General features: G+C 42.4%; 1 protein-coding gene across 1 annotated transcript in view; it reads left to right on the forward strand.

Annotated features, from left to right (window-relative positions):
• Nucleotides 1-407: 407 nt before the first annotated feature.
• Nucleotides 408-22,164, forward strand: part of col24a1 (collagen type XXIV alpha 1 chain) — a 72,278-nt gene continuing 50,521 nt past the window's right edge. The window contains exons 1-6 of the mRNA XM_084010917.1: nucleotides 408-714; nucleotides 819-900; nucleotides 8,311-8,381; nucleotides 14,872-16,229; nucleotides 18,541-18,594; nucleotides 21,956-22,009. Of these exons, the coding sequence (XP_083867043.1) occupies nucleotides 848-900; nucleotides 8,311-8,381; nucleotides 14,872-16,229; nucleotides 18,541-18,594; nucleotides 21,956-22,009 (1,590 nt within the window). The 5' untranslated portion in view covers nucleotides 408-714; nucleotides 819-847. The remainder of the gene's footprint in view (nucleotides 715-818; nucleotides 901-8,310; nucleotides 8,382-14,871; nucleotides 16,230-18,540; nucleotides 18,595-21,955; nucleotides 22,010-22,164) is intronic.

The following is a 22,164-nucleotide window of genomic DNA, read 5'->3' on the forward strand; positions in this document are numbered from 1 at the left end:
AAATAAAGAGTTTAAACTAGCCCAGATGATCTTGCTGTTATGCCAGAACAACAGTGTCTTGCACCTGACAGATTTTCTTGTCAGCAAACAACTTGAGGCTGCAGCAGCTGGTCTCCTCTATGTTTCTCTGGCATCACCTCAGTACTTAGTGTGTCAGGAAGTGCTGATTTTTTTTTTTTTTATATATATTTTTTTTACAACCAGAAGAAGCCTTCTATCCTGTTCATGCATTCTTCTTGTTTTTTGGGCGAATACAGTCGTCAAAATAGACAAAAGGGCATCGATGAACATAACCCACAAGTCTGCCCGTGATGTCACGAGCCTGTAACCGGTGAAATCCAACACCACCAGCTGGTAGGAGTTGTGTTGGGGTGAATACGGATCCCCTTGCATCAGTGCAAGTCAAGGCACATAGCAGAAAACCGCCGCCTGGGGGGAAAGACGCGCAGATCTGGATCCGCTGTCGTTGCTGGAGACCCGACACTTGAGAGAGAAGCAGTCTGACTCTCTGTTATCGCACTGCAACAGCAATCGAGTTCACGCTGCCGCCAAGCCCCGACTTAGCAACTAACTAACTTTTCTCTGCAACCGTTGCCCGTCTCCACGTTTGGATCGAAATAGCCCGATCACTGCGCGCCGCAGAGCGCAAAGGATCGGAGAAGAGTGGGAGAGGATCTCTCCACCGGACCGCGATACGATGAGGACATTCTGAAGGTGGCAGAACTTTCCCATCCAGTCCACTTTGCACCGTCCACTTTCGGCTGTGACCGAGCCCATGAGCAGGCATCCTCAGTGAGTGTGATTCTGTTTTCACCCAGATCTCTGCTGCCTGGACAAATGCATACAAATGCATTTAGGAGCTCAACGGACAAGGAGTGGACACGTTTCCGCGGCAGCAACGTAAGTTGGGGCTTTGTGGCGTTAAATAGCATGCAGATGTTCGAGGCTACCTATGCGCGTTTGAAACCAGATCCGAAAACACATTTTCATGTAAAAAAAAAAAAGTCAACTGGGTTCGACTTGTTCTGCTTGCCTGACACTGGCGCCAATTCACTAAGCAAATGTACGTTTTTGCCACGATAGTGTGTTTTCATTCGGCCGATACTATAAATGCATAGTGACATACTTATTATTGTTTCTCATTTAATGATGTTTTCAATTAGATTCCTTAGTTTTCTTTCGACTTTTTATTCCCAAGATCTGCACAGTAATCACACACGTGGACCTCGGACGTTTGGAACATTTACTGTCTTTTTTTTTAATTCTCAGTTATTCTCAGGAAGCTGCACATTTTAGTAAGTTCACATCTTTGGCTTTGAACTCGCCACATGAACATGCAGCCATGGGAACTCCTGCATTATAATGTGAACACCATGTGGCCCACTGCTGAACACCCTTCTTTTTTTTCCTTCTATTTATTTATCTATCTATCACTCACATAGCTGAGATAAGCCGGGGAATCAACACTGGGGGAAAATGCCTTGGAAGCAATGATGCTTATTCAGCACGTCAGTGAAAAATCCTTGTCATCCTACGATGACAAGACTCCAGATCCAACAAATTAATCAAACTCTGTCAACTTGTGTTTGCTTTAAATGGGGGGAAAAAAACCAAAAAAAAAATCTATTTAGCGTCTTTAAACCTTAACATTCCTCATGGGAGTGTTTATTATTGACATCCTGCATGCAGGTTTTGTTGTCCTGTTACATTCAGCTGGACCACAGCTAGACATGTGCACGCCTCCATAGGCTACTCCACAGGAAATGCATTTTCTTCCATCAGAAGTGAGTCCAACTTGTCTGTACTCTATTACGAGTTCAGACCAGATACGATCGTAAGAGGGCCGAGCTCACAGTGCGTTCTGTTGTTCTAGACGGGACAACAAAGTGGACCTGAAATCCTGATCCAGATCCATTTTTTCCCCCTCCTCGGGGGGGTGAAAACGAGAGCCTTATGGGAGAACCGGGTTGACTGAGAACAAGCGTTGCCTCCCTCCAATTCACTGGGAGTTAGTGTGCATGCATCAGTGGTCAACTGGCTCCTGAGCTTCAGACAATCACCCACTGTTGCAAGAATGGCTGCTCCGCTGCTGGCGGTGGCGGGACTGTATGGCTGCAGGGACTCACGGCGACTCACACACTGTGTAGGCCGACAGCATGCTTTCTCCTCAACGCTGGCTGGAGTTGATGATGCAGGATTTTCAGGACGTGGAGATGGTTGGGTGGTAAAAATGTGATGAATGATGTGTTAATGAGTTGGAGTATGTCTTCGCCACTGACACAGTAGTTTGTTTATAATGACATTTAGTCTGATTGATTCGCACCGCGCCGCGTGGTACACTAATTATTGGCGTGCTCAGCGCGTTGTTGGATAAAGGGTTTCTCTTTTTATTGTGAACGTTAATGGAAACGTACCCTTTTGATAATGAGGCATAGCACTTACCAGGCTTCAGTTTGCACGCTCTTTTTATTTGACCAATTGGGGTCATTAGATGAAGTACAGATGCTGATGCTATGCTTTATTGAGTCTATCATTTTTAGCCAATAAGAGTCACTTGAATCGTATACAGGTGGTATTATTTGAAGTTGAAGATGAGCACTTTACATACATTTTAAAAAAGCAATACAATGTTCAATGAGACAGTTGTGCAGGCAGTTTACATTGTGTTCACCTCTACTGAGAGATAAGACGTACGTCACCAACCACATTACAGTGGACGGCAGTAAAAGTTGTTTGTAAGATGCATCAACTTTCACAGACAGAAAGAAACAATGCCCATGTTACAGATGATCTACTGACCTCACTGCCAACATTTTTATTGGGAACTATTTTCTGCTGAGGTGGAAAACATGCTGTGTCAGTATTTGTGTGAAAGTGACTGAAAGAGAAATGTTTGGATGGTTTCAGGCCGTTCGTAGCCCGTCCGTTCTCCCCTTCTGCTTTGTACTCACCTTCTCCACACCGGTGCCCTGCAGGGATTTCTGGCCCCGTCTGTGTGATGGAGTGTATTTAACCCTCCTAACATCTGCAGGTCCCCCTGCAACAGGAAAAGGGCAAACTATTAAAGGCCACTGGAAGTTTACTCACAGCCCTTTGTCTGCTCGCTGTCTTGTGGACTAAGTCAATCTTTGCTCTGGTCTGCAGTGACCTCTTGACTCCATCTGAGTGAGGACAAACACCCACCACCCTCGGCTCTCTTGTCCGTTTAGAAGCGTCCGGAAATGACATACAGGTCTTAATGATAGATTTCTTTTAAATATTTGTATTCATGAGTTGCTTGGGGTCGTTTTGGAAATGTATCGGATCTGAATCGTATTTCAAGCCTCGACAAGCGAGAGAACATGAAGTGGCCAATTAAAACGTGGAAACTTGTTGACCGGCTAATTTCCGCTCACGGCGGCCTTGACACGAGAAGAAGACAGCCCAATTAGTGCTTCCATGATGAAGTGATTATGACCAGGACGCAGGTGCTAAAGCTGTCACACGGCCAGTGGGAAGAGATATTATTGGCTGTGGAACAGCGAAGCATGTAGGAACAGAACACCTGATTCAGAAATTCAGATTCAGATTCCTTTGTGTGTGTGTGTGTGTGTGTGTGTGTGTGTGTGTGTGTGTGTGTGTGTGTGTGTGTGTGTGTGTGTGATCCTGGGTATTAACAGGAGAGCTGTTCATATGATGGATGTCATTTTTCCGCCGTCAGTTTTGTTCCTCTTGCCGTTTGATGTCTTTGTAAAGCGACTTCTGTTACGAACCTCATTACAGCTCCCAAGAGCACCGTGTCGGTTTATGTGTCGGAAGCCGTTGCCTCCCCTCTTTTATGAATTCCCCTCCGTTCGAGCCACATGTTTGGCATGAAGGGCATATAACAGTGGAGATTAGGCGAATGCTCCGAGGTCAAGCTCTACAGCTCAACAGTAGACGTGCTACGTTGTGGTACTCTAATGGTTCAAACGGTCTTAAAGTGGACAGAAGGGATGAAATGCGACAGGTCAGTCAAGGTGACTCCCTTTAGGTGGCCCAGCACATCAGAGAACATTCAAAGGCAAAGTAAAGAGGAGCTGCTATTAGAAATGAATCTTTACCCACAATGCACATCAACAGCAATCGAACTAGACTTTGTCTTTTTTTTGTTTTTCCCCTCAAGAAGTGAAACATTTCAGGGTTGCTTGGGGAGATTAACAGCTTTGCATGCCTTGTTGATACTAATGGATTCGGTAAGTGGCCTGCCAAATTAGACATGTAAACAGTGTGCCGTGAATGTCCCCGCTCACAAAGCCACCCCCCTCCCATAGACATCAAGGATGAACGTAAGAAAATTGCTCCCCTCTTTCTTATGAGGACTGTAAACACAACTTAAGTGACATCGGTCTGTTTGCCAAACCACATCCAGCACTTCACCTCACCATTTGCCTCCCGGTCGTTTGCCTCAGTTGAATGAGCCATTGTTTAGGGATCCAAGCTCATTTTCCAGGGGGAGAAAGGCAAGATCTGTTGCCGCCGGAGTGATTCATTCGCCGGAGAGGAGTTTGTAAGTTGTGATTATTTATAGTCTTGACATGACACCCACTCCCCACGTAGTGGTATTTCCCTTAGTCAACAGAGCAGTGTTTGGGGAGCTTTGTCTTGCTTTCAGCGGCCTTTTCCATTAACTGTGAGGGCTGGAAAGTATGTCATAGTGTGTCACTTAGAATGGGGTTCCATGAAGAAACGATGAATCTGGTGTGCTATACATGACAAAGTCGGTTCCGTAGCATACATCCTGTTTGCATGTAATTTAATTTTTGTTTTGTTTTGGAATTCGCAAAAAGTTCTGATGCCGATACAACAGGATGGTAAATGGTAGCTCTGATTCAATGACATCACCGTGGACGGGTGGATGACCCGAGTCTCAGGGATGCCTTAAATAGCCCTGAACAGAGAGACTGTGTGACAGACAGACAGACAGACACACAGACAGACAGCCAGAAAAAACATGTCTGAATCAGCATCAGATGACCCCACTTGACACTCCAAAAGGGAATGTTAAGTGTTATATTTAGTTTATGGTTCTACTTTTAAACCCTGACATTTTCTCAAAAGCAGAACCAGATCCTCATTGGCTCCACAAATGTCACTTTTATTGTTTTTTCTCATCAGATGAATGATCCCAATTATATATACCCCATTGTTTTCCTCTTTTGCTTTCCTTGTGTATGTTTCCCAGCAGTGGAATGTTGCACCGCTTTCTCAATGCGGAACAGGTGACAGACACAGTTCCTGCTAAGGCTCAAGGTTTTGATTTTCTCGCCATCCTTTTCTCTCTCTCTCTCTTTCACTCCTCTTTTCTCTGTCTGCATCTGTTTCTCTTTGTTTCGCTCGAGTGTGCATGGCCACATTGCTCTGGGAAAACAAACATGGCTGCCCTGTCTGTGGCTTTCCGTCGAACAGGGCCACGCAAACACCGCTGCTAGCCTCTTTGCCGGGTTGATCTGCTCTTCAAAGGCCACGAAAGAGAGACGTTTGTAGCCGACGTACTCACATAGCACTCCCTGGTGGGACATCAGTCCATGGCTGATAGCTCTCTTACATAACTGCATGTTAAAATAGCAGGACTACTGTCTCCTTCTGTCTTTTGTGCTAAGCCCACACTGTGTTGAAAATCATCACGCTAGTTGCCAGAAGCCACTTCAAGTTGTGTCAGCAGCTGTTATGTACAGGGCTGTCGATGTGATTGATTTGGCTTGAATGTACACAGTATGCTTTGAAGCAGTCCGTACACGATAAATGCTCTCTGAAGTATGTTGTGGGAGAAACGAGATGACATGTCAGGGACTTGGACTACTTGTCAAATGCCAAAATCGAAAAAGCTGATCATATATCACTTTGTATGCAAAGTTTCCTCACATTTACAAATTAGTTATTCTTCCATTTTTCAGATAAGGTTTGATTTATTTAGGAGTTTGACGTGTGATTTGAGTGATCATCAGAGGAAACCTCTCATGCTCACTTAACACTTTTCGTAAAGTTAAGGTTCATATTGCTTTAGATTACCTTCACATCCAATTGATAGAGGTGTACAGGATGGTTTAATACTAAAACTGTCACTTTTCTGTGGTTGGAAAGACAGCTCTTCCCCGCACCTCCACTGGCTGACACTGTTGCTGCATTATAGGTTGGATATAAGGATGACACACTGGTTCTGAGTAAAAATGTCATCCTAAACCGTGTGAGTAAAGGCTGAAGACGTGTGTTGACAGTTGCACATGGTGGTCTGTGTCATCCCCCCGCCTCAATACCAAATACATTGCTCATGCTCCCAATTTAAACCTGGTATTATTAACACACCATGTATGTCAAAATCTCATCTGCATAAGGGAAAACAATTATCAGTGCAATGTGTAAATGTGCACAATGCTCCGGGTTCCTTTACATTCCTGTGGCTCTGCCCTCCGAGCTATAAGGTGGGCAGTGCCACCTAGAGGTGGGGTCAGCGAGGGCTGAAGTACAATATGCAGACATACCGTATATGAATAACATACCATGTCGTTATGTGATTTGGACTGTTCAAAACGAAAAAAAATTAGTGGAATGTAAATTAAAGAATAGGTTTGTTTCACAATCAAGATGTGCTTTTCCTTCATCTGTTTTAGCACAATGACTCAAAAGCAAGAAACGGTTTCTGTATCGTTACATAACACATACATTATTTTGGATTTAAATCACAGTTATAAGGCGTGGTATCTGTAATTTTTAGAATATATTGCAATTTCTCCTTTTTATATAAAAAACCCTGGTTTCCAACCTCTTTTAAGGGCTTTAGGAATGAAGATTGATGAGGCAAAGTCCTCTTCATAAGTTAAAAGGTAGGCGTGACAGTCCTCTCTCTAAATCTCAGCTGGGACTGTGCTCACAGCTTTGCTGAGGCATGTTTCCATGAACAACATTATTGTTATTAACCAAATGTGCTTTTGAGACCAAATCCATCATTGTCTGGAGACAATAAAACATGACAGAGAAATGCTCCCTGCATGACTTTTTCCTCTATATTTCCAGACATTAAAATGTCAAAAATGAAAGCCAGAGGTTGCATTAAAAGGGGCTCCCAGGCTTTTATATAACTGATTTCCACCAAGTATATTGACTTGGGCTGAAATGATTACTTTCATTATCAATTGATCTGCTCAATATCTGATTAATCAATTGGTTTTAAGTCTACAAAATGAAAAGAAAATTCTAAAAAGGGCACAAGTGAAATAGCTTGTTTTGTCCAATCAACATACCACATTGTAAGGCAGCCTATTCAATTTAAACTTACAGACACAATTTAAAATTGTTAGCAATTATTTTTGACTACTAGCCCTACTATTTACCATTACGCCAGTGAGCCTAATGATAAATTGAAGTTAATTTTACCTTCATAGGATATTTTTTTCCCACATGGCAGTTTTGAAATCTGGACAAACCGTGAACAACGTCATAATATTTTTAGATATTTTTTAGGCCATTGTTGTAAATTGTCCCGAACATTTTTGTCTCTGATTGTTTTTTTGTCCATTGAAATCACTTCAAGCAGGAGCAGGAGACTCAAACAGACAGGTTATCGTTCCAAATCGATGCGCAAGCTAGCAAACTAGCAAACTAGCAATGATCAACCGTTGCACTGTACCATAAACATTAGCAGAACCTAATATACTGCTGAAAGTAATTTGACCATAAAGGACCAACTCTTGTATGATGTGGCGATTCTGAGTGGCTTCTACACTAAACTGCTGATTACAGGGAGACTCTTCTTGTGTAAGCAGGATATGGCTAAACATGTAATAGCTAATGACTGAATGGAAAAATAGACAAGTTGGTGATTTTCTCAGGTTTCCCACAATTTGGTCCTCCACAATTCAGTTTTGACTTTGTCAAACCCTCTAAAGACCATTGTTTTGTTTCGAGCTGATTTATTATTTGACGATACAACATACCAACATGCAGTGAAATCCACCAGAGTGTTGTTTAAGTGGTCAGCAGTGTTGTCTCACAGCAAGAAAGATAAGGAATTAACTCCCAGCCCTGGTCCTCTATGTGTGGGTTTAAATCTGCATTTGCCAGTGACGGACTCTGATGGCGATCTGTTCATTAAAAGAATTGGATGCATGTATGGGAGCAGGGTTTTTCAGGGGAAACATGTTCACCTGTCTAGCAGAAATTGGATCTGAATTGTGCTTAATATGCTTGTTACTGATTGAATCATCTGCCTACATTTCTATGTCTCAATCGTTCAATAGGCGGCTATTAAAATTATCTAATCTGTTATTTATTTGTGTTTGTGTGTCCTTCTAGGTGGAACTTTATTCTGCTCCTGTCAGTATGCTCAGCAGCACTCTTTGGAGAAGAAGACTACTTAGCTCAAGGTAAACAGCAGCATCCTAATGCATGACGACACATCATTGAGATTACCACCAGTACACTTTTTATAAAGAGGCCACCTTCTATCGTTTGGTCTTCATTGCTATTGATCTACTCATGACATTTGATCATTCAGTCATATATCTAGTACGTCAGTTTTGAGCACTTCATCCATCTCTGTCCTTTACGTAACAAACCTACTGGTGAGTTTCATGTAGTGAGGTTTAAAATCTGGGAAAAACATTTTGTTGCAAGCTCCAAAGCACTTGTAGATAAAAGTTGTACAGGACGAAAAATAAACATTACCTCAGGCAAAGGCTGCCTCCGAAGGACAGAAGCTTTTAAGGGGAAATACATTTCAGAGAGGGCTTGTTATTTTATACATTGTTACTGGATAACATTTCTTTCCAAAAAGTGCAAATTTGGACTAGAGAATGAATTGATTGTTTTTTTTAATGGTCAAAGGTCAAGGTCACTGTGACCTCATGTCCAACCCATTCTTGTGAATGCGATATCTCAAGCCTTGAATTTCTTAAAATGTGTCACAAACCTCCTCTTGTACTCTAACATTTGTGGCAACTGATTACAATTTGGTCGGTCAAATGTCCAGATGACCACACCAAACAACTTTTTGGCCATACCTCAAGAATTCGTATGCTAATTTTTTAATACGAATATCTATTAGATAAAATCATGAAGTGAGGACAGACACGGACGTAAACTGCGACTTTGCTGAAGGCATCGAACCATAATTGTAGTTCTTACCCCAATGCAGGGCTATTCAATTGCAAAATACTGTATATGTGGCATCGGCAGATACTATTAAACCCTATTTTTTGTTATTGTTATCTATTTCAGTCTAGATCAAGTATACCTACAGTAGGAACAGTGGCTGCAAACAGGAGCTACTCTTTCTGAGCTCTTCTTGTTTTTTAACCTTCTCCCTCGACATGTCTGCTCTTGCTCTCCAGGCCACAGCATGCATGTAGAAGCTGCCTATATAGGCTCTCCCTTGTTGCTTCTCAGCTTGCCCATCTTTATGCTCTCAGTGTTCACTCGTCTCTGGTCCATCATAGTGAGCACTAAACATGAAGTACAGCACATGCTGGGAAAATACGCCAATCAGTCAGACAATGAGGAAAAGGGAATCCCTGCTGTGAACAGTGTTTCCATTGGGTGGAATGCTTGACTTTTACACAACAAAGTTTTTCAAATATTTATCCATTCCTTTTCCATATATTAAAGGTTGAGTATGTGATTCTATTCAGAAACACTTTGTTGTATTACTTGAAATCCTCGTAGCATACCGATAGCAATGAATAAATGAAATGCTCTGATATTAAAAAAAATGTAATCTGTGGCCGTGGCAGGACTGTAAAAACCCAGTCCAATCCAAAAAGTCGGGCCAGAGTAAATAATTGGATGGCCTGCCTGTCTGCCAATGCTTACTTCCTGATTGTGTGCACTCGGCCGATCTTGAGCACTCGTCACTCGGCATTCTGGGGGAACGACTTTGAACAGAGGTCTGAACGAAAGGGGGCGGGACTTTTTTCGGTTCGGCAATGTGTTCAAAGTCAAAGTTTCTGTGTTTTTTCTAAATTTCCTACTCTGCCTTTAAGCTACTATTCGAAACTTTTCGAAGCACTTTTCACATAATTAAATAGATTCACTGCAACAACTTCATAAAGAAGCATATTGATTATATTCAATATTTACTAGAAACAATATCAAATATAATACACCAAATAGGACACTTTGAGGCGATTTCTTTCCAGCCAGCTGCCATCTCATTTACATTGTTGTTGTTAAATGAGGAGATATCCTATAAGTAACAGAACGGACATACACGAGGGTAGAGGATATTAATGTTTGTATGAAATGTTAGTAGCAGTGGTCATAACTGCTGCAAAATGAATATACAGGGAACACTAATGCATTAATCGTGCCTCAGCTGGTCAAATGCTGGCAATTTAGTAATCCAGTTAAAAGAAAAGCAACACGAATGAGAAGAATTGAAGATGAGAAGGGCTGAAGATGTCCTTAGTTAGTGGAGTATTTCTTCCAGCAGGTCAGAGTCAGTGCCCGTCATCACAAACACAATACAGACGCAGTGTCTTTAAAGCCATAAATAATCCCATGTATTACTCCGGATGTGAATTCCTTGAAAGAAACGGCCTTCACTCACCAAGAAAGAACGGTGCCAAAAGACTGGAAAGAAAACTCTGATATGTTTTGAATCAGCGGGTTGCACTCTGAGAATTTGTTGAGAGCGGTTATATTGTTTTTTGAGTGGCATATCACTGGGCCCCTGCCAGAAATACCACATTGCGTATGCACACTTAACTTAAGGTTGACCTTAAGATGAATCGTCATGTTTTTTTTCCACATCTCCACATGCGTGTGCCCCTTGGACAGATGAAACAAATTGCCTCGAGGTTCCCTTCTTCCCCATCTTGCATTGTCTTCTCCCCACACCTCTGTAGTCGATGAGCCTGGTCCTAGCAGGATCAATCCATCATAACGAGGGGAGGAGGAATGCACACACAAGTGCTAGAGCAGCTTGTCTTCACATATGAGACAGGTTGATTGGAATCCGGGCTGACTTTACCTCGGGCTAAGAATGTCAAGGACATCTCGGTGCGTGCTTTAAATGAGCTGCAGATAGATGGAGTGTTGGACTATAAACCCTGCAAAACAACACATAAGATGATGAATAGTACGTCTTATTTCTGTTTAATCCATTTTCTCTTTCTTCACCTCCCAAGCACTGAAACAAAAAAAGATTGCTTCTGTTGCACTATTTTCAGTGTGCATCCTGAAAGCATTCCAAAGTCGATCAAAAATTAAAAATGTTAGCCTATTGTCATCCGTGGATGTATTTGCATTCAAACACACAATTAAAAATTATTAGGAAATAACTTATTATATTTATATTTAAATACTTGCTTTGATTAAAAAAATGTGTGCTATTATTAATTTAAATGTATTATTAGCTGCTTATAGTGTTGTGAAAGCATCTTCTTCAAACTGTATTTAATCTCTTCAAGTTTGTCGCCTAAAGCTTTCACAAGGTTTGTTATGAGTCACCATTACTCTTTAAAACACTTTAAACTCGCAAATTTGCGACTTTATAAAGAAGCACATTTGCTAGTTTGCTAGCGGTCATAGAGGAAAACATGTTGCTTGACCAGATGTTTGCTGTTGCTAAGACAACAAGTGAAAGCTACCGCTAGGACTTTAGCCCAACCACCCATCAATAAACACCCATAAGATGACAATTTGGCCCAAATAATATTAATCAACAATAACCATCAACAGCCGTCACCCTAAGGACCTTCGTTGTCACACGTTGTGAGGTATTAATTGGTAAAATGAATGCGACAGTTATGGGAAGTTAGCCAGCATAGATGCCGGTTGTTAGCATCGTAATAAAGTAGCAAATATGCGACATTATAAAGTGGCAAATTTGCTACTTTATGAAGTCGCAAATTTCGCAAGATCCAATTGTTTGGCTCAGTGCTCAAGTATTTAAGAGTTCTCTGCTGAAGATGTAGATGAAGATGGCTCTTTATCAGCCTGACTACTAGTTGTCTATGTTTAACCTGACAACTTTATTTTTTATTTTTTATTCTTTTTTTTTGTTTTTTTGTTTTTGTATTACATGCCTGACTAATAATAAGGTGCCTTCACCAAGTGGAAGCTTGTTCGAAAAAATTCTGCTGTCATTTCATAAGTTATTGGCAGTTGATTTAAGCCCTGAACCAGGTAAGGTGAAAGATCAAAAGTTTGCACGTGTGCAACTCATCGGCTATAGGCATGTTATAGCTTTGATGTTGTTACTGTCTGCGGTGTCAATGCTCCATCAAAAAGAAGCCTTGCAAATCTTTTCCAATCTTTGTTTTCGCTAAAATAAATAACAGCTACAGATGATGCAGTCGAGAGCCTTGCTCTGGAGGTGCATTCAATTCCCTCCTCAGTAAGCATTTCTAGATTAGCAATTGAAATAGCTCAAACGGCTGCTGAGATCTCCCCACCTTGGATGCATTCACGCACACGTGCAAACATAAACACAAAGGCTTTAAAAGCTTACATGCTCGCAGGCTTCCATACAGCTGCCTCAGTCGGCCTGCATGCTCACAGATGCACACATGCACATTTCTTTCCGTCTGCATCTCTCCCTCACTTTCTCAGTTAAGTGCACACAGACACGGACACACGGGTCAGGTCAGCTGCTAAAATCACCAACTCGTTTGAGATTAACTTGACATTTAACTGTGTACAATATGTGTCAGGTAATAATGTCTTTTTTCTGGAACTGTCACTGAATACTGACATAAAGCAATATGTTGTCACCCTCCAGCCTGACTATATGTCTCTTGCGTTTTCTGTCTCCAAACAATGTTGAAGTGCTCTCGCCTGGCCGGGCCTCACTGTCAGCAGACTTAACTTAGACTCTTTGAAGAATTACCTGTGGCCATGGGAAAGAATGACAGGACCATTTGGAGGAAAGCTGCTCTCATGAATCTCTGGTGGCAGATTGATTGAAAAAGGCTGTTTGGACTGGTTTCCTGTATCCTAGTTAGGCCTCATCATTCTCGAGTCCCCTCTACTCATCTGGGCTACAGCTGCCTTTCTGTTACTTACTCCAAGAGAAAAACAGGGAGGGGTCACCAGCATCATAGGGAAACTGACCGGTGACTTTATTTAACTTCTCAGTCTTGTGACCTGAACAAGGATAGATTATGTCCCTCATTTGTTTGCATTTGTTGCAGTGGCATAATTTCTGGAGGAGGAACAAAGCATTATTGACACTTATTAAACATATCAGTGAACAGTGAGAATTGCAATATTTGGTATCTAAAGATACTTGGTTCCAGAGACAATTGTCCCACGTCGTTCCCGCTTTTTCTTTCCCAATGTTTTTGTTGTTTTATGAGATGCAATCATTTTACAATGTTATTGTTAAAAAAACATTTACAACACCATTACTTTTTCACAAAAGACATCAAATGCCAAGTTCACTGTTGCCAAACCATTTTTCAGTTCTCGGTTCCAGGACAGCTGTTTTGAATTAGTCCAATCAGTTAGAGTTAGAGAGGTACCCGCGTGCCCACTGACTATAAAAAGCCATTATAATTGGAGCTCCGATGCTAAGAGTCTCCATGGCAACCATGGAAGAAAATGAGTTCCTCCTACTTCACGCCATTAGAGTTAGAGATTCTACTCCTTAGAAAGCAGAGCGACACAGCTGCTGCTGCAAAGGAGAGATAGTCGGCCTGGGAGGCAATAAGACATAAGACAATTGATTAAAAAATGGATAACATTTCCTTTTCAGCTCAATAGTGTGGTACAAGGGGTTAATGATTAGCAATGTTGTCTACTGCGCAGGTGACCGAGGTTCAATTCCCATTCCAAAGAATTTGCTCTGAGTAATCGTCGGGGAATGAAAGCACAGCTCACTATCCTCTCCCTTTGTGAATCCGCTCCAATCAATTGTGCTTTCATATAGATTGGGTTGACAAGGAAAGGACTCCCCATTTTTCGACAGCTGGTTCAGGCTCAGCAAAAGGGAGGAGATAGACCATGTTATGCAGAGACAAAGTCAGTTACCATGGAAACTGATCTCAAGTTTAAGTTCTCTCTCTGGGACGGGAAGTATCCCTTTTCTCAGGGTTAACAAACTCAGAGTTTGGTTTTGAGCAAAACCTGCTTTCTGGAATACACCCCTGATGTAGTCAGGCTTGTTGATATTGTCGTTGGCACATGTGTTCATATAATAGCCTGTTTCCACATGTCTTTCCGACAGCATTTCCCCCCGTGTTGATCAGTCACTGTGTTATGTTATATTAATTCATGAAAACCTCCAACACCCTCGATGCAACAACAACTTTGTCTGTTCAGATATTTAGCATGTTAGATATCTGGAGTGCAACAGTTTGCACGCATCCAAGCGTAGGTGGATTTGCCTCTAATTTGTGGCTTTTGTCCAGGAGCTCCAAAATTTGTCTGGGAGTGGAAAGTCATGTAGTGTGAACAAGGCATGACAGAACAATTGGTTTCATTAAATTAAAGCACAGCCACTATTTATAGCAAATTAATCATGTTGCCAACCGTAACCTCAAGATGATTAGAATGTACGTTTTGGCTAATCAAAGACACAGAGTGAGAGAAGACGTGCACCAAAGGTTCCTAGTAGGACTAGAAATGGGCTCTTCACAGTTATATGGAATTAGACTGTTCTGAGACTCAACTTTATACATTATCTTTTGATATTACTGGCATTTTAGGTTAGTAGAGTCTTGTGGATGTGTTGTTCTCTATTGGCAAAATACTCTATGTAGCATTTTTCAGATCAAGTACCAAACTCTATTTTGAGTACGTTCAGAGAAATCCAAGACCTGTTTTATATCTTTCGAAACGATTTAACCAAAGCCTTTCTGCTTTATGATCCAGTTTCGGGATGTTAACCTCACCATTGTCTCCTCTCTCCTTCAGGAGTGGATATCCTCTATCGACTTGGGCTTTCGGCTCAAAGCAGCACAGAGGAGAGGACAAGCTCACCCTCGACTCCTTACTCCACCGTTCCCTCAACGTTGAATCTTCCTGCTCGTGGATATGGGGTATTATTCGATTCGAACTCCCTCTATGAGGCTCCAGCGGGCAGTCTGTTCCCACCTGAGATCGGAGAGGAGTTCTCTGTTGTGGTTAGCCTGAGCTCCTGGCGAGCAAACAATGCTTTTCTTTTTAGTGTCAAAGACGGCAGGGGCAGGCTGCGCTTTGGCATTCAGCTGCTGCCACGCAGAGTGGTGGTCTACACCGCCGAGAAAGCGTCCATCTACTTCAACTATAACTGGCAGGATGGGCGCCAGCACCCTTTTGCTCTCGGCATTCGTGCACACTCGGTGTCTTTCTACGCCGAGTGTGGAGCGGTGCAGCAGCGGGAGCAGACCCTGGGCAGATCTCAGACACTGGGGGACTCTGGGGGTCTCTTCACCCTTGGAAGGATGAACTCTAAAGCGGCAGCATTCAACGGTCGAGTCTGCCAACTAGAGATCTATCCCTCAGCCCAAGCTGCCGCGCACTACTGCAACTACCTTAAAACACAGTGCCGGCTGGCCGACACTTACCGATTGCCATTTCCACACCCTGGTTTGGATATTGTGGCAAATGACCCTCCGTCTAACCCTTTGACAAAGTCGGTCGTTGGAGTAGCAGCTACCCATCATGCCCCCTTAAAACCTACAGCAGCTTTCAAGGTGTCCCCAGGTAGTTTGATCACACAGCCTTCGACACATAGCCCGGCAGTACAGCCTCATCGAGGGGATCAGATTTCAAAATTGGACCCCCTCGCCCACTCCACCACATCCTCGCTTCAGCCTGACGGCCCCAGCTTAGTGACCCTGAGTGGACGAGCAGTTCTGGATCTCGCTTACGGCGCAACCATCACCAGCGGCAGAAATGTGTTGGCCAAAGGGAGTAGCCCGCAGGGAGACACCGATCACTTTGAAAACAGCACAGAGGAAGAGAGCAGCTCTGGGAGCCTGCAGAATCCGGACGCCACCCCAGACCCGATTTCCCCGGTGAGGCAAAGTCGAGTCAAGGAAGGACTAAGGAACAACTCCATCGACAGCTCCGGGGACAGACGGACTCTTCAGCTCCTGGAGACTCATCTGAGAGCCAACGGCACCACGTTGTACCGGGAGAATCAGGTGGACACCTCAGAACAGCACGATCCGGACGGCAGCTACGAGGACGTAGACATGGGAGGTTACGATTATGGATATGAGGATACGGACTATTTCTACGACTATGAAGACGGCTTCCGTGGCCCCAAAGGAGAGCCGGGTTTTCTGGTAAGTGACTGAATTTATGAATGATAAGCTATGAGTGTTTATAGAACAGCATTCAAGGAGCCGGAATGCAAGTCGGTGCAACGCTGTTCATGCTCAAGAGGAAAATATCAATAAAAGGCAATCAAAGTGAATTTATGGCCATCCCATTTAAATGCTGTGTAAAATTTGGCTTTGTTACATACACCCAGGATATCTGAAAATGTATTTTGGCTAGGCACTGTAGTGATTTAGAGGTAATGGCATGCCCAAGCGCTGTTCTTTTTTCATGAATCGACAAGTTGTTCAAATAACACGTCATTCCCCCCGATGAAGTACTGGCAGCCACTTTTACTCGTGTAGCATAAAGGTATATCTTGGCAAAGAAAAATTAGCTGTCCATCCAGCCTGATGATGTAAGCTGGCTGTCAGGACGGCTTCACCACCGAACATGCTTTCATAGCTCAGACTTACAGGTATTGCTTATGTTTCCATGAGTAAGATGTGCTGGGACTTTGTTATCTGTTTAAACCTAGGAGTTTTTTTTTTAAATGATGTAAAATATCTGGACTCATCTCCCAGTTTCCATAGCTCACCTGTTTAGTGCCTGCAGGTCTGTAGGTGGGACGAGGCTTTGCCAGCACTGAGCTGTTGGAACTTATCTGTGAATCACTTTACTGCAGTGTTCGAGGCACGTTGCAGTCTAAGCCACGGGCCCTTTTCCAGTCCGTCACATTTTGGCAGTTATATTGATAAAACTGTGTTTGTAGGACTATGTCTTGGCTACTCTGACCACTTTGACACAGGCATGTTCTCAATGCTGGGTCAGCTGAAGGTCCATGGCTCATTCTTAGTCATTGCATCTTTGTTTAAACTTGAAAAAAGCTGGTTTACATCCTCAGGGGATGTATTTCATAGTTTTGCAGCCACATAACTGTAGTAAGTACAGTGGCATGTGCGGGGTGGAAACGTGAGCCTGGTTAACCCTTTTTTGACAGACGATCTGGTATTTTTTATTTTTTTTTTATCACAGGAGCCCTCTGTGTGTGTGGTAAACCCCATTTGTACCCGTTTTGCTTATTGGTTGCATGTAGGATTAGAATGAAGGGGCTATTCAGGTCAAGTTACTGTCACACAATCCAACAAGTTCAAAAGATGATTCATTCTACCCTTCAGCTTTAGGGAAATTTAACTTCTTGAATTGACTCCATTGAGAAAAGCTTGACCCCCGTATTGGCAGCAATAGCCTCACTTTACTGCATGAGTGCCTCTGTTTCTTTAGGCCCTGTTGTTGTGGCGAAGGCAGTGTTGTGCTCACAGTTTCCATGTGTCTGTGTGTGGGAGTCCAGAGGAACAAACAGCTGTTTCTTTATTCATGTCTCCCTCTGTGCCCATCTCCTGCTCTGATGGGGGACAAGGATGCTCCAGAGCACCCCACCATCATCATCATCTTTTACTTTAGAATTCAGAATAGTACGTAAAATAATACTATTTCTGTTTTCATCTGAAAGTGTGATTATTGCACCTTATAGTGGGGTTTATTTTAAGGGGAGATGGCATTGTGGAGTAGAATAAGAAAATCACTTTTAGCATATTTCAGTGAACTCTGCTGACTGTTCGTTGAGAAACAGTGATCTATGCAAGTGCCATGAGTATTTATATTATAATATTATCTATATTATTATTATTTGAAAACAAAGATGTTTGAGGAATTTAGTCTCACACCATTCAACAATATGAAAACACAGCATCATTGGCCTTCCACCAAGTGGTAGCCATTTGATATTTCTAGACTTTGGCAATCAGCCACTTCAAAACCATCTATAAGACTTTAAATGGAAACATTTTACTGCCTGATGTACACGACCATTTTTGCATTTTTCCATATTGAACACCATTAATTAGGGCTGGAAAATAACAGAATATTATATGTAATTATCCCTTAAACGAGTCATATTTTTGTGAAATGTAATTTATGTTTTTCTAGCAAAACACTGGAGAAACTTTGGATTTGATCTAGGATGAGTCTGAAGCTTTTCCATAGGGATTATGTTAATCCCACTGGCTGACCGACAGCTGGTGCTGTCAGTCTCATTTTGAGAATGTAACTTGACCCTTCTCTTTAGAGATTCTCATAGAGCTTTGAGAAGAAAACACTTTCCTCCTGTCTTTGAACTTCATAGCGCTTACATATTTATAGCACATACTCATCATTGCAGAGGCCTGGACAGTGAACTGCATGTTATTGCTTGCCATTAACGTATTCTTATCCCCCCCTTCACTCCCTCTCTCTTTACAACATTCTCTCCTTTCTCTCCCCGTCCCTCTGATTTAGGGTCCTCCAGGTCCCCCTGGTTTACCTGGGCCTCCAGGGAAAAGAGGATCTCGGGTGAGTAACCTGCACAAAAGTGATGGTACACAGGCAACATGCTGTGGAGTAATTGCTATCTATTAACCAGGAGGAGCATTCTAACCGTCTCCTTGCATGGGATGATGGCATTCAATTAGGAACACACTATAAAGAGTTCATGGTCAGGTTTCTTGGCCTTTAAGGCACTAACGTTTCAACAACATCATCAACAGCACTAATGCGTTTACCTATTTTTTTGTCTTTTCATCTTTTGTCATGGCATATGGGTTGTGCTTGTATTTACTGGTACAATCCAGTCACTGAAAAAGTCACTGACAGCCATGTTTGTGGTTAGCGTCGATTCAACTCAGGAACAAACCTGGCTTTGAAGAGGCTTGTGACAATTAATGGCGTTTACTTGTCCGCACCTTTGGAGCGCCCAGGTTGAGTAGCCAAATTGTTCCAGATGAAACCAGCTGCAACCGAAAGCAGCTCGGGCATCGCAGGCTGCATCTCCACATTGATCTGGAGACTGAGCTCTACTGCAACTGCCAAGTCTTGTCATGATGCAATGCTGTGATCACGCCGCCAGGCCCCGGAGGCATCTTTAAACAGAACAAGACACATTTTACTAAATGGATGTGGTATGTGTTAGAGGGACAGTGTATAAATAGTTCACTGTTGGTCTTTGTAGAAGGTCTAACCCAGCACAGAAACATCTTCTGGCTGATTAAGCTCAAGGAATGTAAATATCTATAGTGTGTCAGTGTTTATGAAGGACAACATGCAATGCAATTAACTTAATGCACGATTACCTGAAGACAATTTTGAAGGACTACTTTTCAACCTCATTGGACCATGACTCAAGTGTGAGCAGTGACAAATTATTGCTCATTAACACGTGGGAATGTGGATGTTCATGTGCATGAACGGGGCTAATTGTCTTCATCAGCTAAACTACCAGCGAGACAATGAAAGATAATCCGGGAAGTTGGAGTAACAGATCACTGCATTTAAAGGTTTATGTGGCTGTTTGTAAGATCCACAGACAGGTCCTAACTCATGGAAACAACTATTTTTTATCTTTAGTCATGGTAGTTGCAAAGTATTTGACTGGCTAACACATCGTTTTGTTTGCAACGCTGGAGCCAGATTCAACATTTTTACCGGTCTGAATGTGGACTTATGTTCTGCTGTATTTTAATAGAGCATGACAGGCAGACAGGAAGACAGGCTGGTAGACAGAGAGGTGGCAGATAGTACAACCTGTCTCCCTACGGTTTGCAAAGCACATAGCTGATACAGAACATGCTCTTAACCCCAAAGGCTAAGGTGGAGACACAGGGAGCCTTGGAATCATTATGTGGTGGGAAGCTGAAGGCAGTGTGTTGTACTGTGGTTGTGTCTCTGTGGCTCACCACAGAGATGCAGACTGTTAACGCTATCAGACCATGAGCCCGGGGGAAAATTTGGTGTGGGCATATGTCATGGAAACAGACAATTTTACGTCTCTGAAGAGGAAGGTGATCCATAGCATGTACTTTATGAAGAAATCTGCAGTCAAATCTTGTTTTGCTGTTTGGCAACCTAAATGATGGACTCTCTTCAAAAGGCTCTCTTATCACGCAAACCAAATAATGACTAAGAGTTTACCCCGTCGAAATTCAGGGGATATCTAGTGCCTTCACGTGGCTTTCAACATGGCGTCGGCTGTGCACCGCAACAGTGCTGTCAGAGCTAACAGTGTTTAGCTACCAATGCTCATGTCTGCATTATCAGCTGTAACCACCATGTGAACGTAGTGCAGAGCCGCAGCCTTGAGCTACTCAGTGGCCCAACTACCGGTAGCTAAGTTGTCTGATGCTAGTAGCAAGCTTGAAGATTTTCATTTAAATAAATGTTAATGTTAAGTCACTATCCGTCGCCGAAGGAGGTAAAGTCTGGTGTTTGAGCCTATGCCCACTGATGAAGGTATTTTCACTATTTATGCATCACAATATCTGTGGTGATATTCTTGCAAAACAAATGCTGTATTACAGTTTTTATGTTTTATATATGTACAAAAAATGATGCACAAAACCATGCACAAATGCTGTAAAATTGACGCAGGTGTTAAGTTGCTGCTGATCTCTGAGGACAATTTCAATGTTTTCCCTCAAATGGAAATGCTAAACCAACTAGGACTGAAATCTCAAGGATTGCCACGATGTGACAGTGAGGGAGAATCAGAAAGATAGAGGGGGAGCTTTTTTCCTGGCTCTTGGCTGTAGTGCAGAGAAAACGTGCTCTGCAAGCAGCAGGGTGACAGATGTGCAGGAATGTAGTGTATTTATGGTGTGTGTGTGTGTGTGTGCATACGAATGTGCACATGTAGTTGTAGGCATAAGTGTTCATGTAGGGTTGAGCATTGGTTGCATGCCTGTGATGTTCCAGGAAGTCAGATGAAGATGAAGGCGCTCCTCATCGTGAGATGTCGATAGAAGTTTGAAAGAGAACGAAATAAACACTTATTCGAGAAGACGATATTTTCTTTAACAAGATGGCCTTCCGTATCAGCACATATTACATATACATATATATAAAATGCCAAGTAGGTTCCTCACCTACAAGAAATGTCCGTCTGTGTTTGATGCATACAATAAACTACTACAACAACAATAATATGCAAAAATACAGACAAAGTATTGTGCGAGTCGAGAACATAAATATAGAATAGCAAAAATGTGCAATAAAAATATAAAAAGATACTATGAATAATAATATAACAACTATCTACAATGTAAATAGTTTTGTGCAAAATGAGCAAAAATGTTGGTCAGTGGATGTGCAGAAATAAACATTCAAGAGCATATGTGCAGTGGATCTGATGTCTATCTATGTGACGACATGAAATACAGCAAATTAGTGCGAGAGAATTGATATTGATAGAATTATTTGGCGTCAGCTGTTTGCACTTGTAAACATTACAAGTCATATCGTAGCAGCTGAATCGTGTGTTGCCAACATTCAACCATAAAAACATGAGTAATATGAGTGTGAATGGTCACGAAGGAATGTGTTGTGTAAGAAGAAGAAGTTCTAACACAAACGTAACACCTTAACACACCAGAAAGTTTGATCGCACATCTGTTTATTTTTAAGACTTACTGATGAATACAAATGGAACACTTTTAGACACATGTTTAGAGTCCTGCTACATTTACAATGATCACTCCTCTTAGAGTCACAGTGGATACACCCATATTTCCCCGCTTATAGATCCTTTGGCGAGCCTTTTAGCGAATTAGGATGTCCTTCAAGATGGAGTGCTCTGATGGACCCGGGAACTGGGGTGTTGTTGTCATGAATGCACATTAAATTAATGTTGTGCTCTTTCTGTCTCTGTCTGCATCTCTTCCAGGGTCCCACCGGTCCACATGGAAGCCCAGGACAGCCTGGACCACCTGGGCCTAAGGTGAGTGGCATTCTCCCATGGTAGAGAGACATTAACGGCCAATTAACATTTATAGCAAATACCATTGCAATACTTTTGCTAACAGCAGATGTTGAGCAACCAATACAAGTGGGACTGCGGCGTTTTACCTCAACTATTGCTATGCTTCACTGAAT

Source organism: Eutrigla gurnardus (assembly GCF_963514095.1).
Source record: "Eutrigla gurnardus genome assembly, chromosome: 6".
Classification (NCBI taxonomy): Eukaryota; Metazoa; Chordata; class Actinopteri; order Perciformes; family Triglidae; genus Eutrigla; species Eutrigla gurnardus.